This window comes from Lissotriton helveticus, chromosome 9, assembly GCF_964261635.1.
Source record: "Lissotriton helveticus chromosome 9, aLisHel1.1, whole genome shotgun sequence".
NCBI classification, from domain to species: Eukaryota; Metazoa; Chordata; class Amphibia; order Caudata; family Salamandridae; genus Lissotriton; species Lissotriton helveticus.
Genome location: NC_136070.1, coordinates 1,222,059,739 through 1,222,080,644, shown reverse-complemented (window position 1 = coordinate 1,222,080,644; position 20,906 = coordinate 1,222,059,739). Strand labels below are relative to the sequence as shown.

Here is a 20,906-nt window from a genome sequence, read left to right as displayed (position 1 = left end):
CTGAAATTCTTTGGGGAGAGGCTTAAAAATTTTTGTAGGTTATAGTACCTCATCAATATCTTCCCAGCCAAATTTACTACTCAGATCTTTCTCTACAAATGCATGATCCAAAACATTTACACATCTTCTGATCAAGTTGAACGCTCTTTTAATGTGTCCTCACACAGAATATGATGTCCCTGGAAGGTCACTTAACGCTCTGGAACTCACTGTACCGACGATTGTCAAATGTGTGAAAGTCAGAACTTGTTTTTCACTCTGCCCAGGGTATTTTTCCATGTCTTTAAAGTCTTCTATCTCAGCAAATTCTTTTAGAAACTTCACAGGTTCAGCAGTGAAAGCTACAAGCTTTGTTCCAATGTTGCTCATAGTTTCATCACCTGTAAGGATATGCGCCTTGATGAGAACACTGGGCATCTCGGGGTCAAGTTGCTTGTATGGAATATGAAGCACGATTAAGTGTCTTTTCTCACCTGTTTCATAACATAGCTGTTGTATTTGCCTGTGTTTATTTGATTCCTTCTCTGGAATCTCCCTGTTGTCATGGGGCTCTGGATGTTCCAGTTCCCTGTATTGCCAGTTGGTGATCTGCTGTGCCAGTGTATGGTGCGGTGGCTCGTTGCTCTTCAATAAACTCACCAACCAACTATAACCCAGCTTCCAGAGTTTCATTTGTTACTCACAACAATATCCATAACTCTGACAATCACAATATAACATCTGTGTCATTTGACAGTACAGTGACGTGGTTTAAACCATTTTAAACAGCCCACTCAACATGTGGCACAACATGAAGGTTAGATTTCGCAAACATTTTAAGTTCTTGAACAATAAGGCCTGTACATTTTAAGCATATCTCTGCAGGCATCAACTCCTCATTGACAATGATTCCACTTGCAATAATTAGAGATCATCAAATTCTACTCGATTGTTCATAAAAATGTCAGCTACAATATGGAAAACACCTTCATCGCCGAAAATTGGCAGGATAGGCTGGTCTTCAAGCTGTGTTGATGCCTTGTAGTGATTTTGCACAGTTGGCAAGGCAGTTGGGTTATAAGTTTGCAGCTTTGTTTGCTTATGCCTACAGCTGACACAGAGTGTTTTCCAGCAGCTACTTCACTGGTACTGTTTTGAAAAAAGCATCATGACAGTATCATGTGTGTTGGATGTTCCAGACAAAGAAGAGTCAAAATTATCAAGAGCAGCAATTGGAAATCCTTTACTGGTAAAGTGACTTTGAAGTGGTGTGCTGTTGGATTCACAAGATTTTACAGCATGAGCTGCTAACAAGTTCTTCTCCGTACTATGTAATTATAACTTGTTGATACACCAGTCCTATTCTTTTAAGTGATTAGCTCTCTACTTTTGCCCTTGTCATAGATTGCATTGGCAGTCATCATGTGTAGTGGAGTTTTCTTTTTGCAGTGATGTAATTCATAAAAAGATGATTTGGCTAAGACAGTGCATTTGCACAGCATAAGCCTGTTGGTTCATGTGATTGTCTTCCACATCTTTGCTTATATCTTCAAAGCCATTCTCAATGTTGCTGGCTTCTGTTCCGAATGCAAGAACTTTAGTTTGTAACAGTTTTGCTTTGCTGATATTAAACAATGATGCAAAAAATGTTAAGACAATATCAGGCATTCCTGTCTAACTCCCATGAATTCCGGAGCTCTGGGGCATCACAAGAGTTGTCATTAAGTCCAACATCTATATATTTCAGGACATTTCTTAAAATGGTTCCAGATAATTTTACTGCATCCTGTGATATTATTTTGTTAGCAAGAACTTCAGGAGTCAAATTAGCTGAGAACACCATAAGTGTCTCATTCTTTTTGTTAGACTGACAAAAACGAATTCTGTCTTTGTACATTCTCACCAGAAAAATCTTAATTTCTTTATTATGGATCAATACAGTTTCATCAATGTTGACCATTATTTCTCTGATCTCACTGAGTGAACCCGTAGCCAGCACTCAAGAGTGTCTTGAAAACTGTATTTGCTTTTTCTAAGAGTGCAACCTTAACTGAAGGCTGGCCATTATGTTGCTGCTCAGAGCTCATTGTACATTCATATTTTCGAATGTGTGCATGCATGAAGTTCGGGCAGGGTTACAAATTCGCTGCAAATGCATTCCCCTCACTGTTTAGATCAGCTCCTCGCCTGAAAATGTAATCTTGGAAGAAACTAGCTACAGATTAAAACATGTTTTCCCTTTGAGACTCACACACTCTTTACATTGTTCTTTCTTAAATCCCTTTGGCCCTTGATTTGGCTAAATCACAGATAACACATTGAAAATCCTCTGCTTTGTGATCAGTTGTTTGAGGTGAATGAGGTGTAGCCATCAATCTTCTAAGTGGATGGGCATTGGGTTTGGCTGTCATCGCTTTCTCAGAATGCTCAAATTCTTGTTGTGATTCCTTGGCCTCTGCTATTTTTTGACAAATTCTTTCCAGGCTTTTTTCCATTGTACATGACTTGCAGGACTTTTGTGAACTTTGTCTTGCAGTATTTCTGCAGCATCTTGAACTCTCTTCTGTTCAGCCACAGTTGATGTTAGCTTTTCTTTCAGATTAGTTTGGCAGATGAAACATTTTTCGTTGTTGAAGGAGTCCTCAGATTTTGTAAGAGGTAAAGATCCTCTGCTACAACTACTTCGATCATGTTTACAAATTTGAATCAACGGAAAACCTGAAACAAAAACAATATTAAAATAAATTACTAATCTGATGGCTGAAACACATCATTATAGAGCTGCTATTTTAGAAAAATGTGGAACGGTTGCTCTGATGAGTTATTTTTTGTCTGTATGATAAACTTGACCCCCAAAACCTATGTTTGAACACCAAAATGAAGTATATAGGTCTCATGGTTCCTGAAATATTACATCATCACTGCAACACATCTGCCATTTTAATAAATGTTGCCCAGAAAAATTCGGCTCAAGCTAAATTACTTCTCTAATGATACAAAACACACATCAGGAATGAAAATCTCTGGACAACTATTTTTTTACAGAGGTATATCAGGGGACCAAGACTACTGTGAGTCGAATTTCACTGTGATGATTCTTGTTAGCACTATTGAGAACGGTTGTATATTGTTTTGCCGATTATGATTTTGTACATATTTGTAATTTTATAAATGCCTGATGGTTGACATTTTATTCACACTTTAGAAGGTCTGTGTTGTACACAATATCAAGCTGTTGATAAAGGCTACAGGCCTTATCAGTTCACAGGGAAAATTATGTCATATTCCTTAGTTTTGGTGTGTTTATATTGAACAGCTATGACAAAACAAGTAAGCCTTATTTACTTATTGTATTGTGAAACGCATGTTCAATGGCAATAGGCTTTTAAGGGTGCATTGATTTTGCACTGTGCTACAGCCTGTAAGTTAGTATTTTTGTCACATAGAATATCGCAGATTAGTGTAGGAGGCAAGGTTTTTGGTGCTGTGACCCACCCAACCATCCACTGGGATAGTCAATTTGCACTATCATAATCCTTATTAGGCTCTATTAGTAGGGATTTTATATTGTTTTGATAACTGCAGTTCGTACATATTTGTAATTTTATTGCGTTACCCTTAATGATTGCATTACGGGAAAGCATACGACCCGTGCAGTAGCTCTGATTAGGTTATGGCAACAAGCCAATGATAAAAGTTATAGGCCTGAATGTTTATAATTAAAAGTTACAATAAAGGCAGTGGGCCTGACATATTTATTGTGAACAACATTTGGTAAAGCCAGTAGGCATTTAAGGGTAAATTGTAATTACTCTGTATTAAAGCCTCAGGATAGGTATTTTGTTTCATGGAATTTTATAAATTACCATAGTAGGCAATGGTTTTGGTGCTGGTTACCTCCTTTGAAAAATTGTGCGAATGGAAGATTTGCACCGTCAGATTCCATGTTTGGCCCTTCTAGGAGAGGCAGTATTTTGCTTTGACAAGTGTAATTTTATATACTATGTACTTTATTACTGTGTGCCTGATGGTTGCCTGATGGGAAAGCTTAAGCTCAGTAAAGGAGGATGTAGTTGGTTAAGGTGACAAGCCAATGATAACAGCAAAACACCTGATTGGTTGACTAGCAAAATATATTTCCAATGTCATGTCTGATTTATTTATTATGAAAAGTTATGATAAATTCAGTATAACGAATATATTGATTGTGAAAAGCATATCTTAAAGTCAATAGGCACGTGAGGGTGAATTTGTATTTCTCTGCATCAAAGCCTTCAGATATGCACCTTGTAATATTAATGTCACAGATTACCTTTGATGGGAAGAATGTTAGTATTAGTTAGCACCTCTGACAAACCCTACGGGGAGAATATTTGCACAGTAATCATTTTTGCTAGATTCTCTTCTTAACTGTCAGCACCTTTTAATAAAGTGAACATTAAATAATACATACATCCATGTATATAAATGCATATCCCTATAGAAGCATAGAGGTCCTTTGGTTCAACTCTGTTATGCTATTGGTCTGTCTGAGTGTCATTTGCACTCTGCTTCCATCCATGGCAGAGTACTACATGGGCTAGAGGTTCAGTCCTCATCAGTAATTGGCTCTCTTGCCCTGTAGATGAAAATGAGTGTGTTTCAATGTGTGGGCTGGTTGGCCGCTCTTTAGTTTTCTCCCTTTCTAATTCCCTTTTGATTTCTATAATTCTTATTGTTTTAATTTTTTGTTTATTAAGTGGATACAGCAGCTGTCCAAGCAGTACTAGAGACTCAATTGCTCATGGATTATTTAATCTGCAGGTCAGTGCAGACCACATGGCCACTTCCTAAGACCATTATGGAATGCTATTGTCCATGGTTTACCGCTGTTTTACCATTGTTCAACACGTTGGTTCTCAATGTAGCAGGCAAGCTTGAACATTTAAACAACAATAGACTATTTAAAATGCCACTGCAGGATGGACACCCGCTGCTATGTTTAGTTTCCTTACTGCTAGCACATGCCTGCTTTGCTTAGACTGCAGCATGTTTTCTTATTTCTACTTGTATTCTTTTACCTTATCATGTAAATGTTGTTGAGCTTGTGTTTAATTGTGGTTGTGGCACAGGGCGATTACAAAAATGAGTCAGTGATTGGATGAATGGATGCATAAGGGCAAAGCTCAGTGACAGCGTGTATGTATGATGACTTATTGCGCATCTAAGTCCATATCAATGACACAGAAAGCACCTTTTCATTCATAAGCCAACCCTATTAGCATTGTTAGTGCCTATTTTGGTGGCAGAAGAGAGGATCAACAGGAAGGTATTGAATGTTATTTTTGTTAGCTGAAGTTGAATTAAATATTCAAAATGTCACTGATGACATTAGAAAACATTTCACAGAAAGGTTAATAAATGCATGGAGCACTCTCTCCCTGAAGAGGTTCTAGAAATACCAACCAGTAATGAATTCTAGAAAAGAGCCAGAGTAAGGAAAAAGTGTAACTAACAGTAGGCACCATATTTAATCTACGTGGTAAAAGCATAAAGTTAATAAACAGAATGACAGAGACTGTCTGTAGGTTGCAGCCACGTCAAAAATGTAGACTTTTCTTGTATGGGTGAAACAAGAACTGACTGCTGAGTTCTCAACAGCATAGATGGTTCCAAAGGGATGACAAAGCAGCACCGACTCAGTTCTGTGCCTAGCTGAACCACTCTAGATCACTTGGAGTCAGTGAGCATCTCCCTTACTACACTGACCATCCCCTGCAAGTAGAATTCCCCATATCAGCTCTTCCATCTGTTAAAGATAGGTGACTGGGTAATTGTACAAATGATGTCTGAAAAATACAGCAGCTAGGCTGGTACTGAATCTCCCATCCAGATCTCCCTTAGCACCAAGCCTAAGATATCTTCATTGACTTCCTGTGAGGAAGCGAACATGCTTCAAAACCCTCTGCCTAGCACACAAGTGTATGTATGGTAGAAGACCCAGCTACCTGGCAAGGAAACTTAACTGGTACCAGCCCCGTAGAACTTTGAGGTCCAGTCATAAATTTCTTCTTACTCCTCTTAGAGTTTGCACTGTCAAGAACGGCGGAAGATCGTTTTCCTTCATGGCACCTACCCTCTGGAATTAATTGCCTTTTCATCTATGCACTGTAAGTGACCATAATAGCTTCCGCAGAGAGTTGAAAACGTGGCTGTTTGGAAACTAAATGGGTTCTCTACCCTTTAGCTGGTTAGGTCAGAGTTGTCTGTTAAGTGACATGAGACCTTCGGGTGATATGTGCGCTCAATAAATATCCTTTGATTAGATTTGATTTGATATCTGAATTTCTATTCACACAAAATTCATAGCACCCACTGATCTGCACAAAAGACCATGGTAAAAAAAATGGATTCTGACGAGATATACTGACTTCCACAGTGCAACCTGTGTTGCATGTTGCATGTTTTGCATTCTGAGCTTTTCGTTGATGCCTGGTAAACTGCTCTGATAAATGTGTTGGTCTTGGACTCTTTTGAGTTCTGATAACATATCTGTTTGCCAACACCAACTGCTTGTGACTTAACGGAGCTGAGAAACCATTGCTTGGTGCAGAGGAACATCAGAAGCCATTCCAAACCCATCATGATCTTCTCCCTTTAACGATTCCTCTCTGCTGTATACCCTGCATGTTTTGTTTGGTCCTTCTAGAGAAAGCTTTTTGCAAAATGTAACCACACTGGGACTGTATCTTGTTCTCAGAGGTAGTAAATCTCATCCTCCATGAGTGTCAGAGGGGACTTTGAAAAAACCTCAGAGGTTGCATATTTATGTAGGGTAGGAAATCCTCTCTACTACTCCTGGAAAGTATGCAATTGTCCAATCCCTGCTGCAAAATCTTTTGAACTCCTTCTCTTGCTTCTGAAGTGGTTGTAGACAGCCCAAGCCGTGGTGGGTGATGGTTTGGTCCTTAAATTAAGGATGCCCATCTCCTACTTTAAAAGGATCTGCAGATGGCCCAAGCCCTTCTGGGACATGGTTTGGCTCTTTGGTTCAAAGACCCCCTTTTCCTGTCTCAGATGTTTCTGCAAACAAGATATGCCAGCAGACTCTTTGGCCCTTGGGTTAGCAATCTCTATTCTCTACTTCAGCATCCTCTGCAAACAATCAAAGTCAATACTGGTAGGTGGAGGTCCTTGGGGGGCGATACCATCTCCTTTTTCAAAAGTGTCTGCAGATTATCCATGCCATGCTCGAAGGTGTTCTAGATTAGCAACCTGCATCTCCTACTGCAGGTGCCTGAGTAGGAGGCGATTCCTTGAGTTGAAGTTCCACATTTGCTGTTTTAGGAGTTCAGCAGATGAACATAGGCTCATTAATGCTATAAGTGTGATGGATCACTAGTTTGGAGACCTCCTGGTGTTTTAATATAAAATGAAAAGCGTATTACTGAAAATATGAAGCAAAGTCTAAAATAACAACTTGAGTAAACAAAGGGACATAAGAGATAGTGAGAGAGATACATACAAAGAGATAGAGGAGAATTACATGGATGAGGTGACAGACAATAAGAGCAAGGCAGAAATTGACAACGAGAGAGAGAGAGATTGGGATTTTGGTATTCACAGAAGGCATTTAATAGTAGTAAAGTTAGGACTCCTAACTTTACTACTACTAAACTGAGATAAAATCCTAAACTTACTACTTTTGGTATTCACAGAAGGTATTTAGTAGTAGTAAAGTTAGGATTTTTTCTCAGTTTAGTAGTAGTAAAGTTAGGAGTCCTAACTTTACTACTACTAAATGCCTTCTGTGAATACCAAAAGGAGTACGTTTAGGATTTTTTCTCAGATTAGTTTTGTGAATCGGCCCTAGAGAGAGTTAGAGAAAGTTTAACGGATTCAGATTAATTAATTCAAATTAAGGCAATGAGAGGGGCACAGTGGAACCTACAGGGAGACAGAGATGAAAGACCACGTTTGGATGACTAAATCACAGTCTTGAAGTTTGAGCACTTTGGTTTCGCTTCCCCATCTTTCCATACACTGTGCCAATCCCCATATTTTTTTTAACAGATTGGCTTCACCCATAACAGAGAAAAAACAATGTATGGTATCAAGAGTCCTTGAAGCAGTGCCTTGATGGTTTGTGCTTTGTTTTGCAGCGCCTACACCGAGCCCTACAAAACTGGCCCGGTCTCGGAGGTACCCGCAGAGGACGCAGTCTCCGAAGAAGAAGCCAAGACTTCTGGGGATGAGGAAAGCAGCCCAGCAGAGGCCAGCCTGGGTCCCAAGGTAACCAACTTTACTGGATAAAATTGATTGACAAGTTGGGCAATAAGAACACTCGTTCTCCATGCAGAGTGACAATTAATGATGTATTGTGCATCATACACATGTTCACTTTTGCTGTATCCTATGCATTCCTTTAAACAGCTGGCAGCTTCTCATTCAAGATATTTCAGAAGGTATCTTTTCAGTAACTGGTTTATAGATGCACTTCTCCAAAAAGTTTATTGCAGTAGGCAAACTCAATGTACAGTTCATTGCAATTGGGAAGCCTTCAAACTGTATGTTTTGTAGGTAGACCTTCATGTAGTACACAACAGTGCGTGGATCTTCATACTGTACATTACCATGGGAAGATCCTCATACTCTGTTTTATATCAGGTACATCTTCAAGCCGTGCATTGCAACGAGCAGACCTTCAACCAGTATTTTTGGAGGTAGACCTCCATGTTATGTATTACAGAGGGAAGATCTTCAAAAAGGGCATGATTCTTAAAAGTAAACTTACACTTTTCTGTAAGTTTACTATTTTTTGGCATTCACTATGAGTTAATAGTAAGTTTATAACTGCGGATACTTCGCATTTGGGGTGAAGAACTCTGCATGTAAAAAATAGGATAAACCTTTATGTAACGCATGTCTGCATGTAGCTCATCATACCGTATGTTATAATAGGTACACCTTTGTAGCCTGTGTTTCAACAATCACATATCACACTATGCATTACAGCAAACAGACTTCTAAACATTGTATTGCAGGACCTGCATGTAGTGCTTTATTGTTGGCAGACCCTTATACAGCATGTTACAATTGTTACACCTATATATTCTGTGTTACGGGAGTTACTCCTTTAGGCTGTGGATTACTGCAAGCAGACCTACAACAGTATATTACAAGAGGGAGAGTATTACAGTGGAAGATGTTCATACAGTATGTTACAATAAGTACATGGTCATATTCGGAGTTACAGGAGGTACACCTTCATGTTGTACGTTACGTGAAGCAGACCTACAACAGTATTTTAAAAGAGGATGCGCATTACCGTTGAGATGCCCATACAGTATATTGTAATTGGTATACCTTTATATTCTGAGTTACAGCAGGTATGCGTTCATGCTGTGCATTACAACAAGCAGACCTGCAGCAGTATATTACAAGAGGTAGTTCATTACATTGGTAGATGTTCATACAGTATATTACAATAAGTACTTCTTCATATTCTGATTTACAGAAGGTATACCTTCATACTGTGCATTACAACGTGTAGACCTACAACAGTATGTTATAAGCGGTACACCACCACATAGTACACTGCAGATAGTCGATATTTTTGAGTGAGTTGCAATAGATACACCCTCATACTATGCTATGACAAGTACACCTCCATACAATGCACTGCAGCAGGCCCTTCTTCAAACAGTGTGCTACGATAAGTAGGCCTTCATAAACTGCAGTGGAGGAGAAAGATTGTAATAAAGTAATTTACATAAGTTGGAGCACCACCTAACAGTATGTCACAATAGGTAGCTGTTCAGAATGTATGTTATTTGTTTATTTCTAGCACAGTATAACATTCCAATCACTGATGTTGAACATTACGACAAGCTTTCACTTCAGTGAAGACAACAGATGACCTGACTTGAATTACAAAGGGTAATGTGGCTATAAATGGCATTTGTTAAATAAGTTGTTGTACGAGAAGCAAGAACAGGAAGCGCAAACTGGTATCTGAATAGAAAACAGCAAACACAAGGAGATGATGGATGGAGTGCTGAAACTTTTCAGACACTCACCCCCAGTCACAGATCTGGGTTGAATCCATCATCATTCTTTAGCTCACTTCACCACCCCAGTTCAGACATGGCCATATGCAAATCAGTCTTGACCCTGTGCCTCATGGGAACAGTCCAGCCAGAACTGCCAAGCCAGGTCTTCCCTGGACCGGAAACAAGCATCCTGGGACTGGTTTCTGGGTAACACCCCTTATCAGCCAGGCTTGCTTGAATCCAGTGGTAAAGTAAGCAAGGGACCCAGGTCTGGGTGTACCCTGCCAACTTAGGGCAAACACAGCAAACACAAAATGATGGGCGGAGCACTGAAACTTTTCAGACACTCACCCCCAGTCACAGATGTGGGTTGAATCCATCATCGTTCTTTAGCCTACTTCGCCACTCCAGTTCAGACCCAGCTATATGAAAATCAGTTTTGACCCTGTTCCTTGTGGGAACAGTCCAGCCACTGGATTCAAGCTAGCCTGGCTGATGAGGGATAAAACCCCGAAACCGGTCCCAGGATGCTTGTTTCTAGTCCAGAGATGACATTGCCTGGCAGTTCAGGCTAGCCTGTTCCCATTAGGCACAGGGTCAAGACTTATTTGCATATGGCTAAGTCCAAACTGGGGTGGCTTAGTGAGCAGAAGTATGATGATGGATAAAACCCAGATCTGTGACTGGGGGTAAGTGTGTGAAAAGTTTCCAGACTCCGTCCATCATCTTATTGTGTTTGCTATCTGTTTACAAAGCAACACAAAGGCATAGATTCACTGAGGGTTGAGAGGATGCTGGTATGGCATTGCTCAGTTTTGCACTGGTTTTTGTAATTGTAAGTAATTCAGTGCAATTATTTGCATCACTTTGGGCCATCCAAGCATCCATTACTGCAAAAGTATCTAAAGTAGATAAGTGTGGTCCTCCATAGTTGGAAGGAAAGGAATCTCGATAGTGAGGATGGTGGTATTGGTACAGTTAAGAAGTGCTGATTCATTGATTGTAAGTAATGTGAGGCGATATACTGGATTATATAGTACCAGAAAGGTAGCCTGGGGATAACCCATGAATTTCTTTAAAGACAAACATAGAAAGTTCTATAATAGCCACATACATAGCATAAAGTTTACCTGCTGGATGGTGTTAATGTGAAGTACAGGTCTTTCTGGGGAAAAGGTATAGTACTCCAGAAGAGGCCTATAAAACTTTGTCAAGGCGAGTGAAGGCATGATGAGGAAGACACATTAAAATATTATTGCAATTATGCAGTTTCCCAATATTTTAGACAATTGTAGAAGGGATAGGAAAGTTGAAAAAGACTACTCATCTGTTTATGGGTGGTAAAAGCACCCAAAAGAGGACATTAAACACTATAATGCAATATAATAAATAAAAAAAACATACTGTACATTTCAATGGGCATTTCCTAGTGTAGTGTATTGTAGCAGGTAGAGGTTTATAGAGTGTGTTACATTTGGAGGGCCATCGGATAGTTTGTCAGAGTAGATTGTATTTGTAGTGTAATTGCATTTATATAGCTCTTACTACCTCTGAGGAGGCTGTGAAGTACTTTTTCGGTGAGTAGCATGCTACTGCGGAACCTATAAAGAATTAGTGGTGAATTAGTATAGTAAAATTTGACATTATTTTGAGTAGTGGATATGTTAGTCTATTATTTGGATTGAGAAGGATGGTGGAGGGATAGAAGAGGGAAAAGATTAGAAAGTTTTTATTTTCATCTAACCACACCTTTACCACTTTAACAAAATATGCTGATAATAAACACTGCCTTGAAATCTGGGCTTGGCCCTCCAACAGTGTCATACCCCTGTTGACAGCCTTCTTTTCATCTTGCGGTCCGAAAAAACCCCCACATCTGTGAAATGGGGGCATTTTGGAAACTGAGGAACCAAGGGGAATGGTTTTTAATCCTGGTCTTTCAATGGGACTAAGTTGTGTCATCTTAGACATTCATTTTCTGTCTTTGGTTATCTTTATAAGATTGGAAGAGTTTAAAATTCGGATTTGAGTTTTTAGAAGTGTCTGATAATAAAACTGGATTGGAACCCAACACATGCTGATTGAATATTATGTCTTTGAAGACTGAGCCCAGTCGTTTGGATCACTCATCAAAATTTTGCGGGAACGCCAAGATCCTGGGAACAAGCAGCAATTGTAGTTTTAGATGTGATGTTTTAGTGGAAACATTCATACAGTGTATTTATTAAGAAGACCCCCGCAAAGTGCTTATCTCCATGTTGTAAATTGAAGTCTGCCTACTGTTATTAGGAACACATTTACTCAACACCTTATCCTTACTCTATTTAGTTCTGGGACAGGGAGATATTGATGAGATGAAGAATTCTCATGAGGACAATTGAAGAGTTTGAGCACACTGATTGGTCACTTCTGGGTCTGGTCGTAGTCTGCCACTACTCTTGATTTTTAGGCCTGGTTTGCCTGCACACTGTTTTTAAAACATATTGATGCCAACGTACAGTGAGTGTTCTTTGGGTCAGTCTCCTCCAGCTATTGTCTTGTTTTGGTCTGCTCCCTTTAGCCATTACTTTGAGACTTTGCCACCATACTTCGGCCCAAGGAGGATTCATATTTAATGTCATGCTATTGCTTTTTGAAGAATTATGCCACCTTCTAATGAGAATTTCTACTTTATTAAGAGTTGCATTATTTCCATAATGTAGCAGGTGTTATTTTATGAATACAGAAGCCATCTTAGAAAGAAGGCTTCGCCATCTAAAGAACACATTTTGCATTTTAAGAAAGGCTTTTTCAAAGTATGATCGAAAAGTAAGTCATTCATAGTATGTGATGTGTCATTTTAGGTGTGGAAAAATATGCTGCATAAAATAAAATGGCATATTACTCGACAAATAATAACCAGTGTTTACTTACTTTTCATAATGAGCTGTGTAATTAGTTCACTCGGACTCCTGCTTCATTCCTAGGGGTTTGATTGACTGATTCCTTTTCATTTGGGTTTCCTTTGTCACTTCTCTAATGTTGTTGGCTGCATTGCTTTTGTGGTTCGTCTGCAGTGTTGCTGCTTTTAGATGCCAGTGTAGTCCTTTTTCTACGTCTTGAATGCAGTGATATAAGTTATAAGAAGAAAGACAAAATGGCTCAATTTAATATGGGGGTTTTTATTGCCAAAATTGAAACACAATCTAAGGAAGCTGCCACTTTCCATTTAACGCAAGATGTTACCATTTTAATGTTTATGCTCCTTCCTCTGTGTCTCTCTATTCAAAAGTGATGGTTCTGAACCAAGATCATTCTTTGGTTTCATTAATCATTGCAGGTGCGGCTCCTCCGCTATGGCGGAGTAGTGTCGCCTAACTGCTTTTAAGGAGTGCCAAGCAGAAACCTAAAATGATAATAACTTTACGTTATCATTTTCGGCTGCTTCCTGTTGCTTTGCGGGCGGGTGAGTGGGCGGGGCATCTCTGCTCCTGGAGCAGGGCAGGGGTGGAGTGGTTTGCCCACTCCTAGGTGCACAATGACTGTTTGGTTGGCCCTCTCAGGCCGCCCAAACCAGCCATGTGCACTTTCCCCGTTCTCCATGCAGGCTGCATTATAGCCTGCATTGAGAACAAGCCAGGCTCCCATTCCCTGGTTGTGCGTCAAACCAGGATGCTCAAAAGCAACCACAATGCTGCATTGCGGTGTTGTGATTGGTATGGGGAGACTGGGTGCTCACCAATCACAATGCTGCATTGCAGTGTTGTGATTGGTTCGTGGGACCTGCTTTCTGTTCCTCAATGTGCTTGAGGAGAGCAGGAGTAGAGACGCGGGATCCAGCCAGCTGCAAGGTACGTTTAGTTAAAAAAAAATGTTTATTATAAGTGATCCATGCATGACTCGTGACTCCGCCCCCCCCAACTCCACCCGCTACCCGCGAGCCATGCCGGCCGCCCCTAATCATGGGTTATATGCAAAAAGACTATCAAAGAAAATAAAGATTCATTCATTATGTACCATACTCTACTTCAAAGACAACAAGCCGGAAGAACAGAAACCCTTCCTAGCAGCCGCGGTCGGTAGGGGAGTACCTGCCGGGGCGGTGAAGTGGGGGGGGGAGGGGCAGGGTGGGGGTTAGTAATGTATGGATAATGGAGGTTTGCCGGTAAGTAAACATTTAAAGAAATCAAACGAATTTCGTTGCGCCCACTGTATTGCATTTGGGGAAGCAATGCACGCAACCAAATTAGGTACTCCCCTACCGACCGCAGCTGCTTCCTAGTACCTAATAATGTTTTCCCCTATCAGAATGAAAGGTAGTGTTTGGGATTGTAATAAGAATTCGGGGTAAGCATGTGGTTGTAGGTCTTTAGCCTTGGCTGCACTGTCTCCATGTAGAAGAGCATGGCGCTCACTCCTTTCATCATGATAGCTTTGTTGAATTAAAAGAAAACATCTTCCTCTAAAACCATCTTTCATGTCTATGCCCCTTTCCTTCCCATCTTCATAGGTGAACATTCTAAACATGAGCATTCTTTCATTCGCACAGCTACATTTAATGAATACTAACATGAAATTGAAAGACTCCTGCAGCATTAGAAGACACTTTATGCACTATGCTCTTTCACAAAAACAACAAGATGAGTAGAGGAATATGGTTTTTCTGTGAGAAGGAAAAAGTAGTGTCTGCGATTGCACAAGTGATTATGCGCATGCAGATATTTTAAGGAAGATAGTGATTCTGCAGATGGCCTGCCAATCTGTTCCCTGTAGTGACTCTACAGAGCATTGCCTAAACTCAGTTGTTTACACTCATATTTATTTGTGTTTATTAAGATTTTAAGAAACCACAAATAAAGTATTTAATAATAAAACATATTCTGTTTTCCCTCTTATGCTGTTTAAGAAAAAAAAGTTCATCTAGTAATGGCTTGTGCTAATCTACACTGACTAATCAACAGGGTCATCTATTAACAGCCTGTAGGATTGCACCACTGTGCTGCTGACTCATTAGGGACATCTAGCATGGTTTGTGAGAGTGCACCCTTGTGCTGCTGAGTCAACTGAGACATCTTGTATCACCCTGTAGGTTTGCACACTTGTGATGTTGACTCAAAGGGACATCTAGCATGGCTTGTGGGAGTGCACCCTTGTGCTGCTGAGTCAAATGTGACATAGCGTTTCAGCCTGTAGGATTGCACACTAGTGCGGGTGACTCAACAGGGACTTCTAGGAATGGCTTGACCTAACGCACCCTTGTGCTTCTGAGTCAACTGAGACATCTTGTGTCAGCCTGTAGGGATGCCCACTTGTGATGCTGACTCAACAGAGACATCTAGCAATGGCTTGTGGGAGTGCACCCTTGTGCTGCTGAGTCAAGTGAGACATCTTGTATTAGCCTTTAGGGTTGCACACTTGTGCTGCTGACTCAACCGGGACATCTAGCAATGGCTTGTGCTGCTGAGTCAACAGAGACATCGCGCTTCAGCCTGTAGGGCTGCACACTTGTGATGCTGACTCAACTGGTATATGGTAAAAGCGCGTGCCACTGATTAGCACATTACATCCAGACCTATTGGCTTTGCCAAGACTTTGTACTTCTGGATTCAATAGGACATGCCAATTTATCACAACAATTGTTTCGAAAAAGTCTCATTTACATAGAGTTCGCTTAGTGCCCGTTGTGACTTTTAAGAACATTTAAGATATGGATGTCAAGTTAATGTACAGAAAAACTGGATGAGGTTCATGTATACTGATTGCACACATAAGATATATAAAGAGCAAATGTTTCCAAAGAGGGGGACACTGTTCAGTAGTATTTGCTGAGGTTGTCCGTTTATCCACTTCACACACTCTTGGGTAATAGACAACTTGACCATATAATGTTATTGCCCCGGCAAAAATCATCCTAGTGAAATACAAAGGGGACCAGGCATAACCCTACCTGTACATCAAATCAGGAGCTAAGACTGGTCTTTATTCTTTGTTACTGAACTTCTGCAGTTGATCACCGGCCAGTCAAGTAGTCACTTATTCCTTCTCTCGTTAATGCCTTTATACAGCTATTAATCTACGCACTGAAAAGTTAATCCATTCATTGATCCAGCCAATCAGTGATTCATCAGTGGATCATTAATGTGCCTACGCATAAACTTGTGCATTGATCCCATTTCTTCTTTCTTTTCCAGCATTCACTACTCATTTGAGTATTTATGTAGGAACAGACGTGTGTAAATCTAATACAGTAGGCACTGAAGCACTATACAACATGTTCTAAAATATACCAATAATGTGACACAATAAAAAAGAGTGAACACCAACCAAAACGTGGTTTCAAAAGATGAGCCTTCAACTGCATTTGGGATTGCCCTCAAAGAGTGAGCTCAGCAGATTGAGGCATCTAGCACGGGGTGATTTCCAGAGCTGAGGGGCTGCCGCAGAGAATTCCTTATAATTCAGCCAAAACTTCCTGACTCTTAGAAATGTACATTTTTTTAACTTCCTGACTCTTGGAAATGTACATTTTTTTTAACTTCCTGACTCTTGGAAATTTAATTTTTTTTTAACTTCCTGACTCTTGGAAATGTAATTTTTTTTTAACTTCCTGACTCTTGGAAATTTACAGTGGACAAAGCCCTTACTACAGGTAGTTCAAAACAGCACCCGAAACAGCCAAGATTTATGCTAGGTCTTTTCAGGATTACCACAGACCCTCATTTTGGATACTGCTCTAATGGCAGAAATGTGCAGTTACCTAATAAATGCACATTTCTGACATGAATACAGCTTTAGGAAACAGATGGATCAGTGCTGAAATGCAAGGATATCCCAGGGTTGCAATCACTTCTCCAGATTGCTCTCAATGCCAATGCATGTCTGCCCCCTCCCTGTAGTACTTTGAGTTTAAAAGACCCCTCTTCCGAGTCTTTAACTTCTGCGGGAGCTGCAAAATGGGGCTTGAAGGGACATGTATTCACCTGTGGCACCAACAGTTTCTTGCTGTGCATCCAGTTTTCCAACCAGGCAAACTATTTATAAGTGGCACATAAGTGTTTAATTCTCTTGAATAATCAATGCAATTCTTTCTTATGTCTTCTTTTATGACTGTGCCTATAAACTAGGGGGCCGGGCCCGAGGTGGAGGGACCGTCCGCAGGGCCAGCGGTGTTCCCTCCCTCGGAATTAGGATATGACCGCCACCCTGGCGGTCACATCCCGTATAGTTAACATTGCGGCCGGTGCTGCTTGAAGCAGCACCCTCCGCAATGTTAAATATGCATGTTTTCCCTTTGCATGCACAAAGCAGCAGGCACGGCGCGGTGCCTGCCACTTTGTGACTGCAAAGGCAGGGGGGTACCATAGGTACCCCCCATGTGCACCTCCCACCCCCCATCACCACTGGGGGCCCGCAACGGGCACCCAAACACAAAAGACCACATGCTTTTCCATGGCGGAAAACCCACTGTGGAAAAGCATGTTTCCGCATGCATCCTAATATGGCTAGCGGTGGCTGATAGCCACCATATTGGAGCTTTTCCGCCACGGTCGGAAGGCGACCGCGGCGGAAAGGCGGCGGACAGTCTTCCCGTCCGCAGATGACCCCCCTGCCATCCTAATCTGGCGGGGGGTCTTTTCAATCACCGCAGCGCTGAATCCGCATCCTCCGGGCCGGCGGTGGCTTCCGTTGGCCCGGAGAATGCGGATTCACCGCAATCCTAATCGGCCCCTAGGTCTTTTTAACCAATATAATTGAAGAAAGTGACTTAAAATTAACGCTTTTGTCGCATTTGCTGAACAGTGTCTTGATGGTGATTTTTCTTTCTCACAATGGCATGCTCACCTGAGGTCTGTTTGTAATGACTAGGGATTGTTGAGACGACGCCCTCTATTTCCTCTAGAAATAAACAATAAACCCCGGTGCTTGTTAGTATTATTGTGGGAGACCTCAGCTTCTACAGAGGCTTTCTTTGCTGCCTCCGGATGCACAGGCTGTCAGACGGCAGAATTCCCAGCAGTGCCAGCAAAACGCCTCCAACCGCTGCAATGGCATTTAGGGAGCTGAAGAGACGCCCTTCATCGCCTCGCAGAATTGATGGGCCTTGCCGTTTCTGCTGGGCTGTTAGAAACCAAAGACGAGGCAGGCCTCTCGTGCCTGCTATTATCTGAACATTTAATTAAATCGACAAAATCAACTCTAAGTTGACATTTTGCTTGTGACGGTAAAGTGCCAAGGTTATACGGCGCGTCCCAGACTTCAGAGATTTTGCTTCAGTCCTTCGGGGGCCCTTGAAAACTTGTAAGCCTCCAGTGTGAACGAGTAAACTTGTTTTGTGGCACATCTTATGGAACAAATTTTTTTTCAGGCCATTTAATTCCCCTCCAATGGCACAATACCACGCTCCTCGACTTTCCCTAAGGGGAGTGATGCAAAAGAAGAGGCTTTTGGGTAAACTGCTCCATGTCTTAATGATGCTCACCACAAAATGAAACATTCTTGGAACTACTTATCCCTACAACAAGTTAGTGGTAGTCAATATCTTTATTTCGGCCTAAAAGGCACTAAAAGACCAAGATAAATACATAAATACAAAATATATAAAGCAAATATAAATATAAACATATAAAAGAAAAAAAGTGACTAAATATATCACAATAAAACCAGGATAAAATATATTAAAACATTAAGTACACAGAAGCATTAAGGGAACACCTTTTTCTGTCTTAACCTTCACATAGACATCAATCCTTTATGAGTTACGGAGTATCGTGCTACTCACCGAAAAAGCACTTCAACACCTCATTAGGGATAGCAAGCGCCATATAAATGCAAACATTTTTACCTCTTCTACCCCTTTGCTATCCTCCTCTATCCAAATAACTGACTAACATATCCACCATTCAAATTACTTTCACATTTCACTATACTAATTCACCACTAACACTCTATGGGTTCCAGAGTAGCGTGCTACTTGTAAAAAAAAACACTTCAACATCCCATCAGAGGTAGCAAGCACTCCATAAATGCAAACCTTTTTCCCTTCTCTATCTCTTCACTATCCTTCTCAATCCAAATAATATGACTAGCATATCCACCACTCAAATGACTTACATATTTTCACTATACTAATTCACAACTAATCCTTTAGGGAAACATCGTTAACAACGCGGTCACTACACCGCATTGCTGTTACAACGCAGTCGTTACAACGACCGTGATGTAACCACGCTATGCCATTACAACGCAAGTCTTTACCTCGACTTGCACTAGATGGTGTGCTAACATTACAAATAGTGTAGTTTACTATCCCAACACCTTCCCTACTGTTAAGTGGACTGGAGTTGGAATAGTAAATTACACTTTTCTAATGTTAGCACGTCATCTAGCACAAGTCGATGCAACGACTTGCGTTGTAATGGCATAGCGTGGTAACATAGCAGTCGTTGTAACGACTGCGATGTAACGGCACGCGTTGTAATAGCTAGCGTTGTTCCATCATACATCCATCCTTTATGAGTTCTGAAGTAGCATGCTACTAACTGAAAAAGCGCTTCAACACCCGATATGCGGTAGCAAGCTCTATATAAATGCAAACATTTTCTCCTTCTCTAGCCCTCGACTATCCTTCTCAATCCAAATAACTGACTAACATATCAACCACTCAAATGACTTTCAAATTTTCACTATACTAATTCACCACCAATCCTTTATGGATTTCGGAGTAGCGTTCTACTCGCCGGAAAAGCAATTCGACTCCTCGTTAGTGGTAGTAAGCGCTATATAAATGCAATTACAATACAATACTAAATACATTGAGCCTGCAAAGACAATGGACTGGCTTGTGTTACTTTTGAGTAGTCTAAGGGTGATGTTGTAATTCCTCTGACTCATATTATGACAAAGTGGCAAACTCCACTTCTTCCTTGGATCATGATAGGCTGGACAATGTTCAACCACTTCTATCACCCCAGGGCAGAAAGGGCATGGTTTGTCAGACACCGAGTATCCCCACCTCCATGCAGTAGTAAAGACTCCAATTGGGTGGATCCCTAATGGAACGTTAAATGCAGGGTTCTAGCATGGGGGGAGGGGTGGGAGGGGGTGTCCACCTCATCTAAAAATGACTCAAATTAGTAGTCAATTTTGAACTCCAAGAAAGATGACATGAAGGAACCCACCCTAGAGGCACTCGCTAGTATCCCTACAACTACTATTAGTACAAAAGGGGCTTGCCCTAACTACCTGGCTACTGTGATTCACTACTGAGTAAATTGTTGACTCAGACACAGAATTTAGGATACTTTCTTTTGTAGAAGTTATAACATTCCAAGGATAAAATTCTGAAGGTCATTCTATTTTTAGGAAGTCTGAATATCCCCATACGAGTAAATTAATTTGAATGCATAACAAATAGAAGTTGATAATTTGGTGAATATCCAGTTGGACTCTGCCTGATTTCCATATTTTGGTCTGACTTCAGAGCTCAGCTGTCTAATGACCTGTTGCTACCATGCTTTACAATATACAAAGAGTGGGCGTTGCCTCCATCCAAAGGAGCACTTTTCTCTTGCCTCATGCTATTGGCTGTTTGGTGTATCACTCTGCTTCCTGTGCAATGCTTGCATTGCAATGCTAGAGATTTATTTTACTTCTCACATTAACAAACATTATATTTATAATATCATACATGCAATGAATACAAAACAACTCCTCTTAGATTTGAGTTTGTACACTGCAATATGACTTTTCTTAAATGCTCTATTCGTGACTTGCATTTTGCATGTTAGAGTGCTTCGTGCACAAAGATAAACAACCATTGAGAAAACCATTTAGTATGCCTTTAATATGCAAACAGGCACAATTGTTTTTTGCATTCTTTTGCACATAAAGCCAGACGTATATTGACTTTGCCAATGC

At 40.8% G+C, this 20,906-nt stretch overlaps 1 protein-coding gene across 3 annotated transcripts in view; it reads left to right on the top strand.

The window, feature by feature from the left end:
• The window catches only part of FGD5 (FYVE, RhoGEF and PH domain containing 5), a 428,915-nt gene that overhangs the window by 169,727 nt on the left and 238,282 nt on the right, over positions 1-20,906 (top strand). For all 3 annotated transcript variants that reach the window (XM_078661708.1, XM_078661707.1, XM_078661706.1), the window contains exon 3: positions 8,121-8,250. In XM_078661708.1, coding sequence (XP_078517834.1) covers positions 8,121-8,250 — 130 coding nt within the window. The remainder of the gene's footprint in view (positions 1-8,120; positions 8,251-20,906) is intronic.